This window comes from Pseudophryne corroboree, chromosome 5 (genome assembly GCF_028390025.1).
Source record: "Pseudophryne corroboree isolate aPseCor3 chromosome 5, aPseCor3.hap2, whole genome shotgun sequence".
Classification (NCBI taxonomy): Eukaryota; Metazoa; Chordata; class Amphibia; order Anura; family Myobatrachidae; genus Pseudophryne; species Pseudophryne corroboree.
Window position 1 is genome coordinate 606,461,702 of NC_086448.1, and position 15,419 is coordinate 606,477,120.

Consider the following 15,419-nt stretch of genomic DNA (forward strand, 5'->3'; position numbering starts at 1 on the left):
AATTAATAAAGTCTTAATGTAATAAATTTAGGGGTCTATTTACTAAGCCTTGAATGGAGATAAAGTACCAGCCAACCAGCTGCTGTAATTTTTCAAACCCAGCTTGTTACATGGCAGTTAGGAGCTGATTGGCTGGTACTTTATCTCCGTCCACCTTATCTCCATCCAAGGCTTAATAAATAGACCCCTAAGTTGAAGATTTGATTCCTGCGGTATGTGCCACCTACCATCCCAAAATCTCCTGCAAATGCTCCTGCCATCCTCTTTTCCAGCAAATAGGTCTAATTCACCAGACATATATAGCCCATTACTGACCATTGAGAAGAAATCCCTCCCATTGCAAATATCATAGAGAAATACAATCGGATTACAAACAGGATGTTGCAGAAAAATATTCCGCACATTGCAAATACCCACCATTTGCAAGTCGCACAAAACAGCCCCAGTTGTACAGAGACCACTATTTGCCACACATTTGTTGCATAGAACCCCTGCCCCAAATAAAATCCATCTGTTGCACAGGAAGACTCCAACTGTCAGCCACCTGTTGTACAGAGACCCCATCCTACTACCAACAGGTTGTATAGAGACTGTCTAAATGCTAGAACCTCCTATACAGGGGCCTCATGTCCCAACTACTGCCAACACTTATTACGGAAGGAGCTTTGTAATTTATTATTGAATACTGCTAAAAAAAATTAAACTTGATTTCTAAGTAAATCTACTGATTTGCAGTATTGTGAAGAATAAATTATTTACATCAGCAGCTGAATTACTGGTGGATAGAGCGCAGGCAGTCTGGTAAAGATCACCTGCCTACATTGCTTCCACATTCTTTTTGTTGTGTGTTTTATAAAGTATATCTAATTAAATACATCACACAGAGTAGCTTATTCATTCAGATAATTGAGGAGGAAAGGGAATGCATGAAACATGAAGTGGAAGTTTGGAAAGCCTGAACTTGTCTCTGAGTTCCAGGTTTACATGAGGAGCAAGGCCTGAAATCAGTAGTGTTTGCACATATATCCAAATGCATTTGGTTCTATAAAATACTATACTGTAAATAATGTAAAAATATTAAAGCTTTTGCTTGTTGAAATGTCCACATTACAATGTTATCTTGCTTTATGGCCATATGTCTCCTAGCTTGTGCCCATCTATGTTTTACTCCATTAACATTCTGTAATTTACTCAACCTCCCACAGCTTTACTGTAAGAGCTGTGAAACTGTGGAATGCCCTCCCACAAGAACAGGTATTGGTACACTGCATGCAAGAAATGAATGGACAAATAAACTAACCCCAAAAAATACCAGCTAATGGCATAAATAACACAATTGGCCGGGTGTAATGGTGCCCGATTTCGGCGACAGTGAGGGAGGCCTTGTGAGTGACTGCACAGCCACCAAACTCAGGCGTCAGTACATCCGGCCCAATATACTATATATTGTCAGTATCGGCCAGAGAGGAATTTTTTGACAGACCTTTGATAAACTTAGGATCTGCATACAAATTACTGTAGTTAAATATTTTCACCCTATTTCTGAAAGGGTTAACCACAAAGGGATAAACCCAGTTTTCTTCAGTTAGGACCCTAAGGGGATGACACAAAGAGATAGATGAAAGTTTTCAGTGGTTTAGCATTTAATATTGTTGCCACTTTAAATCCAGTGGCCAAAATTGAGAAGATGTGGCAGTTTTGATAAATGCCAATTAGTAAATTTCCACCAACATGTTAATTTAATAAGACTTTTGCTGCTTGATCACTAAACTTATCACCATCTCTGGGTCTAATTATGCAGGTGCTCTCTTAGGCAGCAGCTCTGCCGGAGAGCTGCTTGTTAATCACCAATCAATTACAGATTAGCCCGCTTATTATGGAACTTCGGCAAGTTCACCACTAAATGTAAAGTGGCAATCAGGTATAAAGCTGGTTTTTCTTTAAGTTTATTAAATCATGCCGGTTCCTTCATCTCAGAACCTATTATATATCCAGGTTGGGATGCCGGCGGCCGGGATCCCGGCAGTCAGCATACCGATGCCGGTATCCCGGCTGCTAGAATGCTGGCAGGGGGGGGCGAGCGTAACGGAGCACCTTGCGGGCTCGGTGGCTCGCTGCGCTCGCCACAGGTTCTCTTCCCACTCTATGGGTGTCATGGACAGTGGACACCCACAAGTGGGAATAGCCCCTGTTAGCCAGGATTTCATCTGGCGGCATTGTCAGTCGTCAGGATTCCGGCGTCGGTATCCTGACCACCGGGATCCCAACTGCCGGCAACATAACTACATCCCACCACTACAAGTTCCTTATTTTAATGAAAAAAATACCAGGTTGTAGTGTAGTACCTCTGCACTTAATGAATATTAATGTTTTGAAAGGTGTTTACAGTAAATTGTATAATATGGCCAATAAAGGCGCTTGATTTTTCATGTTATTTTCTCTAAAATGTATTTATTAACAGTTTCTTATATAGCTCATCATATTCCGTTGCACTTTACAATTGGAAACAACAATGATAAAACAAAATTGGGTAATAAACTGTCATAGAGGTACTGTAGGAAGGCCCTGCTCACAAGCTTACAATCGATTGGGAAATAGGCATTGATACACAGGGATAGATGCTATCTATTGCATAATTGTCCACCAGATTGAAAAGGTTCTTGGTGGGCTGTATGATAATATCACACAGTGATATTTACCTGGGGTCAGGAGGGTTTTAGTTCGGTTTTGGATCTGGATGAGTTAAAAAAAAACCATACAAAAACAGCTAAAATCACAGAATTTGGAGGTAATTTTGATCCTACGGTATTATTAACCTCAATAACATTAATTTCCACTAATTTCCAGTCTATTCTGAACACCTCGCACCTCATAATATTGTTTTTAGGCCAAAAGGTTGCACGGAGGTAGCTGGATGACTTTGCTAAGTGACACAAGTGTGCGGCACAAACACCTGGCCCATCTAGGAGTGGCACTGCAGTGTCAGACAGGACGGCACTTTTAAAAACTAGGCCCCAAACAGCACATCATGCAAAGAAGTAAAAGAGGTGCAATGAGGTAGCTGGATGACTAAGCTAAGTGACACAAGTGTGCGGCACAAACACCTGGCCCATCTAGGAGTGGCACTGCAGTGGCAGACAGGATGGCATTTTTAAAAACTAGACCCCAAACAGCTCATCATGCAAAGAAGAAAAAGAGGTGCAATGAGGTAGCTGGATGACTAAGCTAAGCCACATAAGTGGCACATCTAGGAGTGGCACGCAGTGGCTGAATGTTAAAAGTGGCCCGAAAAATTGCGACAGCATCTCCTGTACACCCCTGTCATTTTTCAAAAAATGACAAAATTAATTGTATGTGCAAAACATGGGATGTGTTGGAATTTGCCCAGATGAAATGCACGCACAATATTGGTGGACTTATACAGCAGTACCCCTGGACTTATACGGTAGTACCCCTGGACTTATATGGCAGTACCCCTAAACTTATACAGCTGCACCACTGGACTGGACTTATACGGCAGTATCCCTGGACTTATCCGGCAGTGCCCCTGGACTTATATGGCAGTACCCGTGGACTTATACGGCTGCACCACTGGACTGGACTTATACGGCAGTACCCCTGGACTTATACGGCAGTACCCCTGGACTTATACGGCAGTATCTGTGGACTTATACGGTAGTACCCGTGGACTTATATGGCTGCACCACTGGACTGGACTTATACGGCAGTACACCTGGACTTATACGGCAGTACCCCTGGACTTATACGGCAGTACCCCTGGACTTATACGGCAGTACCTGTGGACTTATACGGCAGTACCCATGGACTTATAGGGCAGTTCCCGTGGACTTATATGGCAGTACCGCTGGACTTATATGGCAGTACCCCTGGACTTATACCGCTGCACCCGTGGACTTATGGCAGCACAGGACACCACCACTGGACTTATGGCAGCACAGGACACCCCACGCGCCACACCACTTTCCCACACAGACACTGAGGAGACATGTCCTCTCGCTACACTCTCCAGGACTGGAGTGAAAATGGCGGTGACGTGCGGCTCCTTATATGGAATCCAAAACCCGCGTGAATCCGACATCGGGATGTTGAAGTTTTGTTTAGTTCTGGTTTCTGAGACTGGCGGGAAGTCCCGAGCCGGACTCTGATCCAGGCTTGGGACGTGATGTTCGGGGGAGAAGGGGTGCGGGGACAGTTCGGTTTTCAGGGATCTGAACCCGCTCATCCCTAGTTATGAGGATGGGACAGGGTTTTTCCTAAATTGCCGATACTGTAGCTACAAGGAGTTTTTCCAAATGTATTCCTACACCAGCAAGATGGCAATTAATGTTTGAATTTTAATTGTACAACATATTGCTATTTTCTGTAAAGTTAACCAGCAAACTATGCAGAATTTTTATGCGGGAGCATACATGGCAGGACTCGTGGCTAATTAATAATAGCCCATAATGTTGACAACTATGAGCTACTCTTCAAGCCGGGATATCACACTGATCCCTGTCACATGCTCCTCTGCTCATTTTTTTTCTAATGTGTGTTACTTTATTGCTTTTAAAATTGTCTGACCTGTTTTTAATTAGGTGTTGTTTAACGTGCACAGTGGACCTAATTGGTTTGCATATATCTCCAATGGTGGGACACCTGCGCATGTGCAGAGAGGGTCCTGCATGGTCGCACGCACCGCCTTATGAGCAGGGACGGCTTTAGGGATGAGGGCACCCCTAGGCACAACCGTAACCGCCACCCTCCTGCCTAATTTTTTTGTCATTGATTGGTTATAAGCCCTCATTTGATAATACAGTTTTAGATATTAATTAAAAAGACACTACAACTTTTTTATTTTTAATTACCGTATGTATACATATTTACTAAGTAGGAAAGCTTACAGGGGCAGTATGTGCATGTCCTACCCGTTTACACTCCATTCCAGATGGCATATGGTACAGTACAGTGGAAATATTTTGCAGTTTCTGGTACATTTTGGGCTGACAGTACCAAGACAAACATCCAAGTGCCACCCCCCCATCAAGCGCCACCCCTAGGCATCTGCCTCACGTGCCTTCTGGGAAATTTGCCACTGCTTCTGAGCCGCAGGCTGCGTCCATTCGGAGATGGGAAATGGGAGGAATTGGGCAGCGTTTTCAAAAACAGAGCCTGTCGCCCCGAGGGCTGAGGACAGGGTCTGTGTTTTCCGTCGCAGACTTCCTGCGCTGAGCTACGGAGCTGCAGGGGTCAATCTGAGCTACTCAGATGTCTGATGTCTTGCAGATGATCCGATGGTGCTTCTTAGGATGCAGCACTCAGATCTGCATTCCCAGCAGCAGGCGTCTTTTTCCCTCAGGTGCCTCCTGCTGTAATATCATATTTTCACTGTGTCCATCTCTAAATCAGACTCCGTATGCATACAGCAGTGGGTGATTTACTGCTTGCTACGGAAGTACCAAGCAATGCAAGGTTTATCTTTAGCTGGCAGCATTGCAAGGGTATTTGGTGGCGTTATACTGATAAGTATTGTTGATGAGTGTCTTTTTTCACAGAGAAACAATGGTATTTCTTTGCACTGGTGTTTGTATATATCTGATGAGATAGTTAAAAGCTGAAGGTTCACATGATAATCCAGTGATGACTAATGGCGTTTCTGGCCCCACTTTAGTAGTAACAGCTGCTGTACAGGCACTGCTGTTTTCCTGCCTGGAATTTATCGCTGCTTTGACATTTTCATATGTTATGCAATGCAGCCTCTTTGGTTATTTTCACAGATTAGTTTAACTTCTTTTGTGCAAGGGTAAGTAAAAAATGAAAGATCTATTTGTCATTGTGGCTATTGGGCTGTTGTAACTATCATTATGCATTGCTGCATATCTTAGTGACATATAACATATTGCCAGAGCTGTTACCATGCCAGAACTGTTCTATGAGCACTTGTGAAAACCTCCATCCTCATCCTTTGGCGCAAAAAGCTGTATAGGATGGTGATAAACAGGGCACTGTGAGGCCCATGACTCATGTCACCCATGACGGGAGTATGCCTTTCCACCCTCAGGGTGCACAGTTTTCCAAGCGGTGTGGCCATGTTCTCTTTCTTATTTACACCACATTTCAAGCTCCTGGGCCTGCAAGATGTCTTGGCAGCCCATGTTGTAAATGTTGGTTACTGATTACCTGGTCTTGGGCTTGTCTGAGTGGCTTGTGTCATCCTTTGAGGTGGAGTAAGGCGCCCCACCATTGGTGTGCACAGTCTTCATAGTGAATCTTTTTCCGAGCAGGCATAACCATGCCATGTGCTTACCCACTCCCCTTCTCTTGTTCCTGGACTCACAAGAAGTCTTGACAGCACTGGAGGTAAATGCCAAGTACTGATTATCCAGCCCTGGACTTGTCTGGGTTGCTTGGTTCATCCATGGAGACAGAGGAATGACCCTACCCTCATTGTGTAAAATATTCATAGTGAATCTTATTCTGACCTTGTGCTTGAATCTTATTCTGACCTTATTCTGACCCCTTTCAAGCAACATTAACCATGTATTTAAGTTCTCCCATTCTCTATGTCTTTTAGGGGCCTATTCATCATCACTTAAGAGCCTGCTGATTTCTGCATGTTTTATATGGGCACATTCATTATAAGGGCCAAATGTTCAGCAAACTCCAAAAAACGTAACATATTTAAAGTACAGAAGTAGCCACGCTCATTTTGGCAGAGGCTATTCCCGCCACAACTGCATACATATACATACATATACTTGCAGCTGCAGCCCATTCACTTTACATGGTGCGATCACAGGTGCGACTAGGCGCAGCCGGGTGCACTAAGTTGCACCCGCAATGTGTGCGCATATGCGTACACATCGCAGGACAGCTAGCTACATCTGTATACCCTGTTAGAACAAACACATTGTTCCCAGAGCCCCAATCAATCCTATTGTAAGGAGGTCCGGGGTTGCGAAGACTAATCTGAGCGGGTCGCTCTGCCTCCTCCTCACTGTGTGTCAAGTGACCTCATGCCACACATGCGCAGATGCTGGCACAGAGGTGGTAAATATAACTACTACATTATACCAGGGATAGCTACTTTTCTATTCTGAGGAATGATGAATTGCTCTGGTAATTCACAGTGAGCTGGATACAGTACTTAATTATCGGGGTCATTGGGCCCCTGATAATGAATAGGTCCCTTAAATTCTGTCGAGGGCATGTTCCATAACAGCTTTTTATGTCTGTTTTTTTTTTTTTTTAATCTATTAGTATTGGGTAACAGGATAGTAAATCTTCGTTTTGTATTGCCTTTGGAACTGTATGTAGCATGAACTATGGTTACCCTGTATAGCACTGTGGAGTATGTTGGCTCCGCTGTCAGTTTTATATAATTTGACACTTTTTACATTATTTTTAGACTATTTAATACCTTATTTACCACGGTTGAATACAGCTTTATTTTTTAGCGCACCTAAAATATAAAAAAATGAAATGAGTAAAGTAAACACATAAGCATAAACAAGATGAACTTCTTGTGTGCACTGTGGGGCAGATTGTGCAAAATCCTGTGGCTATACTTTTTTGCTAACCAGTTAGAAATTTGCTATAAGTCAACACAGGTCTGCTTTGCACCTCTAGATTTAGGGATAACTTTATGAAGTCCTTATTGTAATGAACAGTTTCACAAAAAAGTGAAGTACTTCTGGTTCATCCCTCCCAATGAATAATAATAATAATAATAATAATAATAATAATAATATATTTAAAGTTGTTAAAATTGTAAAATTTGGCCAATAAAGACAGGTAATTGTTCATGGCATTTTCTCTAAACAGCAGAACATTTTATATTAAATTGTTGTATTGTTGAAAAATGGGTTTATAAACTTGCAGATGGTACAGTAGTTGCAAGTCATTTTCTCAATATTTTACTACTTGTATGTAGACACTTACACACAAAAGAATTATTGAAATGCACCCCAGAATATTGTATGCTAAATAGTTTTATCTTCTGAAATATACATTATGGTTCTCATTTTTTTAATTCACTAATAAAAGTTGCAGAATTCACCCTATGGGCGGGATGTAATGAAGTCCAAGTTCAGCGGCCGTGCAGGATGCCAACTGAACTGGGACTTTTTTTAAAGGAGCAAATATGTACAATGCATGGTTTAGCCTTGTACATGATTGCCCCTGTAAAAAACGTCTCAGTTTGGCGGGAATCCCTCATGGCCATCAAACTTGGACTTCATTACATCCCGCCCTATGTTTGCTTTTGCCTGCTAATAGCCTCTGTTCTTTTGCCACTTGCTGGGGCATATGTAATAAGGTCTGAATTTCCAGAGGTTCGGGATGTTAGCCAATCGAAGAATCTTATTTAGAACATCATTCATTTACTGTACAATGCATGGTTTTGCCTTGTAAATGATTGCCGTATTAAAAAAAAAGTCAAACTCGGACCATATTACATACTGTATGCACCACTATCTTATTTACCATTCTTTTAGGGATTTAGGGTAATTTCCCCACTCTTTCATACACAAAGAGCACACACTGCAGAGGTGGCTTAGTTTATTATTTTTGTTGTATGTTTCATGTGTATTATTATTATTATTATTATTATTATTAATAATAATAATAATAATAATAATGTATAAAATGCACATGTGTTACACAGAACATTACAGAGAATATTTAGTCTATCATTAATGTTAAGATGGTCGATTACGAAATCCCGGCAGTCTGGATCCTGACAGTCAGGAGACTGACAGCGGGATCCCAACGTGCAGAATCCCGACACATTTCCCATGAAGTATTTTCTCCCTACCCCTAATCTTACCCCTAACCCAAGCCACCTGCAGCCTAACCCTAACCACTCCCCTTCCAACAGCCTAACTGAAACTCCACCCAACCCCCATAGCCTAACCCTAACCATCCCTCTAGTGACTAACCCTAACCCCAACCTGGGTACTTACCGCTGGGATGGTCTGGATTCTGGCCATCGGGATCCCGCTCTCTTTCTTATTTTGACTGACCACATCCCATCTTATGCCAATGTTTAGATATGTATAAAAGTTGCTATTAGAACAATAATTGGAATCCATGCATAAGTTGGTTTCACTTGCATGCCTGAAACAAGAAATATTGTGAAAATTGGATTTCATACCTCTCATTTCTCAAAGCTTCTATGTTTTTTGCTGAAAATTCTACATATTTGCAAGTACTATAGTAACCAATCAGACATTTACATTTATTGATTAACTTGAACTAGACCACTTGGTGACTGCTGTCTCATTTCTCACTTTGAGCAATGCTAGTAATTCTCATTTTGTAATTAAAATAACAAATGAATGTGTAGAATGGAGATTCTTTAATTTTGACAGTGGGCCCCTACAATTATATATCCTGTTACACTTTTCACACCCCAGTCCCAATTTATTGGTCCCTATAATGATATATGTGTTGTGGGACTTACATCGTGTTGGTGTTCACCATGTTTCCACTACAGCTATGCATGGCTTGCTTAGTGTGATCTCTTCCTGGATCACCCAGCTTGGCCAGGACAAGTTACTGTATGCTCTGAGCAATACTTGAACCATGAAGCTTATTGTTGCTGTGATTATTTAGCAGAACATTTGAACACTTGTGATTGATTTGCGATACATTCTGGATTAGTGTTAGGAATACATGTTCCCTTCACCATCTTATTTTGTCTCCTGTGTTGGATGTAGACAGAAGCAGGAAAGATGGACATGGGTGATGCATTAATGTATGAAGAAGATTATGAAGATGATGCTAATGAAGGAGTAGAAGAAAGCACAAGGTTAAAACTTCTTCGCAAAGTCGCCTCATTTGCCTCCAAACTTAAAGAATTTATTGGCAACATTATAGCCACCGCTGGAAAAGTAGTTATTACAATATTACTTGGTATAACAGGTTGGTATAATGTACTGTACTTACTAAAAAAACATATGGTTGGTGTTTCGGTCTGAGCTCATGTTCACGTGTATATACTGTACATATATTAGCTGTAGTGGGATAAGTCTCAGTGGTAGCAGCCTTTTGAGCAGTGACTAGTGTTTATGTCCACTCAAAGGTCTTCACATTTACAATTTCAGACATAAATTATATAAGCAAAATAAAACTAACTTAAAGAAATGAAGAAGCCTACGCTGAAAAGGCAGTGTTCTCCATCCCTGTCTATTAAGTGGCCCTTACCATTTTCACATAACTCACAAAAGCACAGTCCTTGTATCGCAGAAGTCTTCTCATCAGCCAGTCTCTGTGGTTGCCTGGTGTAGTTCAGGGACAGGATATCCTCCTGTCATCTATACACTGTAGTAGACTTGGTTCTCTCTCATAAACACAGGACTCACCTGAGCTCCTCTTTGGTGGAACCTAGCCATGGATCTAGATCTTTGCCTGCACCTTCTCTCTCTATAGCAAAGGACTCTTCTGAGCTCTCGTATGGCTGTATTCAGCTCTCATGACATACTGAAGACCTCTTGTTAATAAAGAGTTAAGTGCGACTCTAAGGAAGTTATAGTTATACCACAATAATGACAACCAGGTCAATACAGCCTAAATCTGGTATGTTAATATATGAATCACATACTGGTCATAAACATATTCATGTCTGTATTAATACTGTATTAAGTGGCAACCACAGTCTTAACTATTACAGTTTGCCTCTTTCACTCTAGGCAGGATGCTATCAAGCTAACAAAGAGGGAGGCTTTGTAGCTTTAACACTCACTTCCCAGTTCTCTTTGCTGTAGCTACACAGTGTAACTTTATAAGCTGTAAACTTGTACCAAACTACTCAATTTCATAAATACTGCTACTCAGTAAGAGACACAAACTGCTACACCGGTACAAGATGGGCAGGACTAATGTTTCAAACAAATGCCCCAAACAACCAGATTTACCTATTGTTTACAACCAAGTGAAGCACAGCATTAAGTGCTATTAAAAAAAATGAAACAATGATAAGCTAAAAAAAAATATCACTTCAATTTTTCTTCCTTGTTCCCTATTTAGGCATGATGTTGCCTTCTTTGACCTCAGCTGTGTATTTCTTTGTATTTATGGGGTTATGCACATGGTGGTCCTGTCGCCGAGTATTTGATCCGCTGATATTCAGCTGTCTATGTGTATTAATGGCCATATTCAGTGCAGGGCACTTGATTGGACTTTATCTGTACCAGTTGCAATATTTTCAAGAGATTATTCCACCAGGTGATTTTTATGCCAGGTAAGTCCTTTCAGATGTTTATATAATCTAAATATTATGTGACTTCATGTGTTCATGGCTCCCAAATATTTCCCTGCTCCCATAATTGTAACCATTTCTGTACAAGATGTACAATACAGTAAGTAATTATAGCCAGTGATATGTACAGTAAGGTAGTCTTTTTATTAGAGCGGTGAACTGGGGAAATTATGTACTTTTGTTTCTCTGGGTGCGATTCAATTCAGCATAAGTCTGGGTGCGTGAATTTGTGACAACTTAAAATCTTTCATAAAAAAATATACTGTATAATTTCCCCACATTTTCCCATACTCAAAGGAGGTGACTTTTACTTGCAAAATCACATCAACTAAATATCTGGCACATCACGCTGAATTGAATCGCCCCCTTTGAAAGAGACAGGATAGTACTTAAAAGTCTGAATTTAAAGTGACATGTGAATGATGTATGAAATAATGAAGCCAAACATTTGTATCATTTCTGGTAATATCACAAATATGTCCCCAAAAAAGGTAAATTTTAAAATTGTAATATATTACTGCACTTTCATGTTTCATGGGACAGAACAGTCTCTATTATCTACTGTACCTTAAATATACAAATTGTTATTTAAAGCCAATGTACTATAGATCAGTGATTTCCAAATGCGATCTTCAACGCATACACTACAGCTCATGTTTTCAGGCTATCTGTAATTATACACAGGTAACCTAGAGTCTATTTACTAAGCCTTGAATGGAGATAAAGTGCACAGAGATACCAGCCAATCAGCTCCTAACTGCCATTTCACAGGCTGTGTTTGAAAAATGACAGGAGCTGGTTGGTTGGGACTTCATCTCCGTCCACTTTATCTCCAGTCAAGGCTTAGTAAATAGACCCTTTAGTCTACTTGCCTGTGTTAGTAATCATTCTAGATTTTTGCACAGACAGAAATATATGAAGTATACTGTAAACCGTTGGAGTGTGGTAGAGTTTGTTAATGTCCAGCATGTCAACAGAATGTTGACATCAGGATGTTGACATCTTCTGAATGTTGACATTCAGAATGTCAACATGAATGCATAACACATAAGCAACAAACACTATCCCTAGATGAAATGTGTAATAGATGTGCATTCTACAATACTTGGTTTCATTGAAATGTCTCGTAGAGCAATTTACCATTAGATTGGTACAGGATTGGTGGAATAGATTTATATGCAAACTTTCACATTATGGAAAAGGTCTTTACAGTCTAGTAAACTGTCAGAAAATTATAGTAACTTTTCTCATATATATTTCAATGGGATGTAGTTATGTGACCGGTGGCCAGGAGACCGCCGGTCACAATACCTTCCCCTACATCTCGCCCCCTCACAATTCGGAGTTTAATGGCTGGCACTATTTTAACTACATTGCAAACAGAATTTCAGCATCAAAATGAGTGAAAAAAGGTCGCTGTGTAATGTGATATCTTTTGAAATGAAGCATTGTGATGGACAAGCAGGAAATATGGCAGGTATTCAAATGAACATAAGAAGTACCATTTATTTTAGTAATTGTATGTTACATTCTAGCCACTGTTTTGCCGACTGCACATCTGTTTAGTTAGTTCATTCAAATAATCACTTGTAAACACATTTTCATTCACCCACCCATATAATAGAGACAAAACTACTGTAAGCTAATCAACACATCAGCCTGCTGATCTCTTCTTGTTCTACCAGTGGAACCTAAGAGAGCCGGAGGGAGTATTGTTAGATTAGGCACAGGCTGGTACCTGGAAACTGAAGACTAAGTCCCTGCTGCTTGATATATATATTTCCCATTACTTTCCCTTTCATGTACATGGGTGGAGGTACATGCCCCAGCCCTGACATGCTGATTGTCATCAGTGCACTAGGACCCTGTTAAGTAATAGCACCAATCTGCAAGTAAGGGGAACAGATGCACGGCCCTTTTCTCCAGCAGTCACTTAACTAATTAATGTAGTCATGCCAAATCCAGCAATCCAGATGCCCCATAACTAAATACCCATCACTGATGAACTGATATGTATTGTGAATTCTCATGAAAAATGACCCATAGTAAAGAAAAGAAAAGTATCAATGTGAATATTCAGTGTCTTCATAGCATGTTGTATCTCTTTGGTAGCAGAAAGCCTTCTACTGCAATGGTTTGTACTCCCTGACAAATCTTGAAGCATCTCTGCTTAGACTGTGTTGAAGCCTGGTGTTGAAGACCAACATTAGAGTAAATAAATGGAATCGGGCACATAGGGATTTTTGGCTGATTCCCTTACGAAAAGAATCATGGTCCATTAATGTAACAGGTCTTGTGTGACACAGGATGCTCAGTCTGACAATGTGTATCAGAGGTCATTTGCATAAATAAGAAGTGGAAAAATATAAAGGATAATACAACGCTTTTGTTGAGAATGTTTTAGTATTTTTACAAACTCACAAATATTGGTTTTTAATCCAGGTGAACATTTTTTTTTTCCAAAGGTGATCTTATTCTATGAAATTATCTGATGTCCTTTATAAAATGATCATTATTACTACTATGTGTGTTTCACTTACCTGTGTGATATTATTTTCAGGATCAGTAAACACTTTACAGCTGTACAATATAGCGTTCCATTTACTGTAGTATAAATCATTTATTTGGCATGCAGGAAACCCCATATATTTTATAGATTGTCTGGAATGAGCAGTGCTAGTTCAACTGAAAACGTCTTGGTTTGAGAATCTCAGGACTTGGTTTGAGGATCCCAAGACAGAACAACATTCAGTTTCAGGCGATACTTTGCTGATGAGGAGACTTTAATTAAAGTGTGGTTTCGTTTAGCTTTTGCTAAATTGAGTAAGCATGCTTCATTCATCCTGTGATTTCACTTTCCATCAGCTACTAGTAATTTTAGAGGATTATAACTTCCTGGCTGTTGCTACTGTAATTCTTTGAAGTAAGGATGTTAATCACAAGAGAGTCTTTCATACACCAGTATTTTCGTATGTATCTTTGAAAATGCCAATATCATTGCTTGAAATGTGCACACTGTAGCCCTTTAAAACACTTACAGCTGACTGTTGGACTACTGTTATATTGATTTACAATAGAGACGGGCTGTACACACCAGACAATCAATACGTTACTCTTTTAAGGAAGGCGCATTAACCTGCATTCTATGATTTAAATGGGATGTAGCTTTTCTCCAGCAAGAACACTTGGCTTCTGTCCAAATGAGCTCCAAGCCATCCAGAAAACTCACTGCTGTGCTGCGGATGTCACTGACCTTATGTGCGCTTTGTAACATTTGCATGAATTTGCAACGATTGCATGAATTAAGGGTGTCCCCTGCTGGGTCTGCTTTAAAAATACAAGTAAAGTAAGGCATGGAAATATATTCACCTGTAGTAAGACAGAAAGACAATACAATGGTCCTGCTTTTGTTTTACATGGGTTTATTTTTATAATAAAAAAAAATACAGATTTTCATTATTTATAGTTTTACTACAACATCCTGTAGTTACAGTCAAAAGTAATTTTGGACATTTTCCACGTAATAAAAATGATGTATACAGAGGAGTCATATGGTCCATATAAAGTTTGTAGACTATATTTGTTTAGATAGAAAATAACTCTAGTAAAGAATTTTGTAAATGTACACACAGGAAAATGAAGCTTTTGCCTAATCATAGTAGTGGTCATTTATAAAACTGCAAATACACTTTCTAATACCAACATGTAAAAAGCCAAATTATGGGTCTGATTTATCAATAAGTTTTATCATACGCAACAAATTTAAAAACTCGTTGTGTATGATAAATGGTGCTCCAGTAGGGCCAGAGCTACCATTGGGCAGCTTCAGGCAGTTGCCCAGGGGCACCGGCTCCTGGGTGGTCCCTACTGAATTCGCCAGCACAAGAATTAAGGTTCTTATGCTACTTTGTACTGACAGCAGAAGCGGATTATATAGACAGCTGTAGCACTTGTACTTTTACCCTGCTCGTACTTCTATTAATGTATGACATGACTGGCTGGCTTAGCATTGCAGAAAGGCAGCAGTGTCCCTCCCCTCACGTCCCTCCCTCCCTGTCAGTGATTAACAGAAGAAACAATGAGCTCAGCTAGTCTCAGACAGCACAAATTGATCCCAGAGCTGCATACAAGGCAGTGCTATGCATTCGATCCCAGAGTT

General features: G+C 40.4%; 1 protein-coding gene across 6 annotated transcripts in view; it reads left to right on the plus strand.

Moving 5' to 3' along the window:
• PIEZO2 (piezo type mechanosensitive ion channel component 2) overlaps window positions 1-15,419 on the plus strand; it is a 648,659-nt gene that overhangs the window by 467,619 nt on the left and 165,621 nt on the right. For all 6 annotated transcript variants that reach the window (XM_063923449.1, XM_063923453.1, XM_063923452.1 and 3 more), the window contains exons 6-7: window positions 9,720-9,924; window positions 11,029-11,242. In XM_063923449.1, the coding sequence (XP_063779519.1) occupies window positions 9,720-9,924; window positions 11,029-11,242 (419 nt within the window). The remainder of the gene's footprint in view (window positions 1-9,719; window positions 9,925-11,028; window positions 11,243-15,419) is intronic.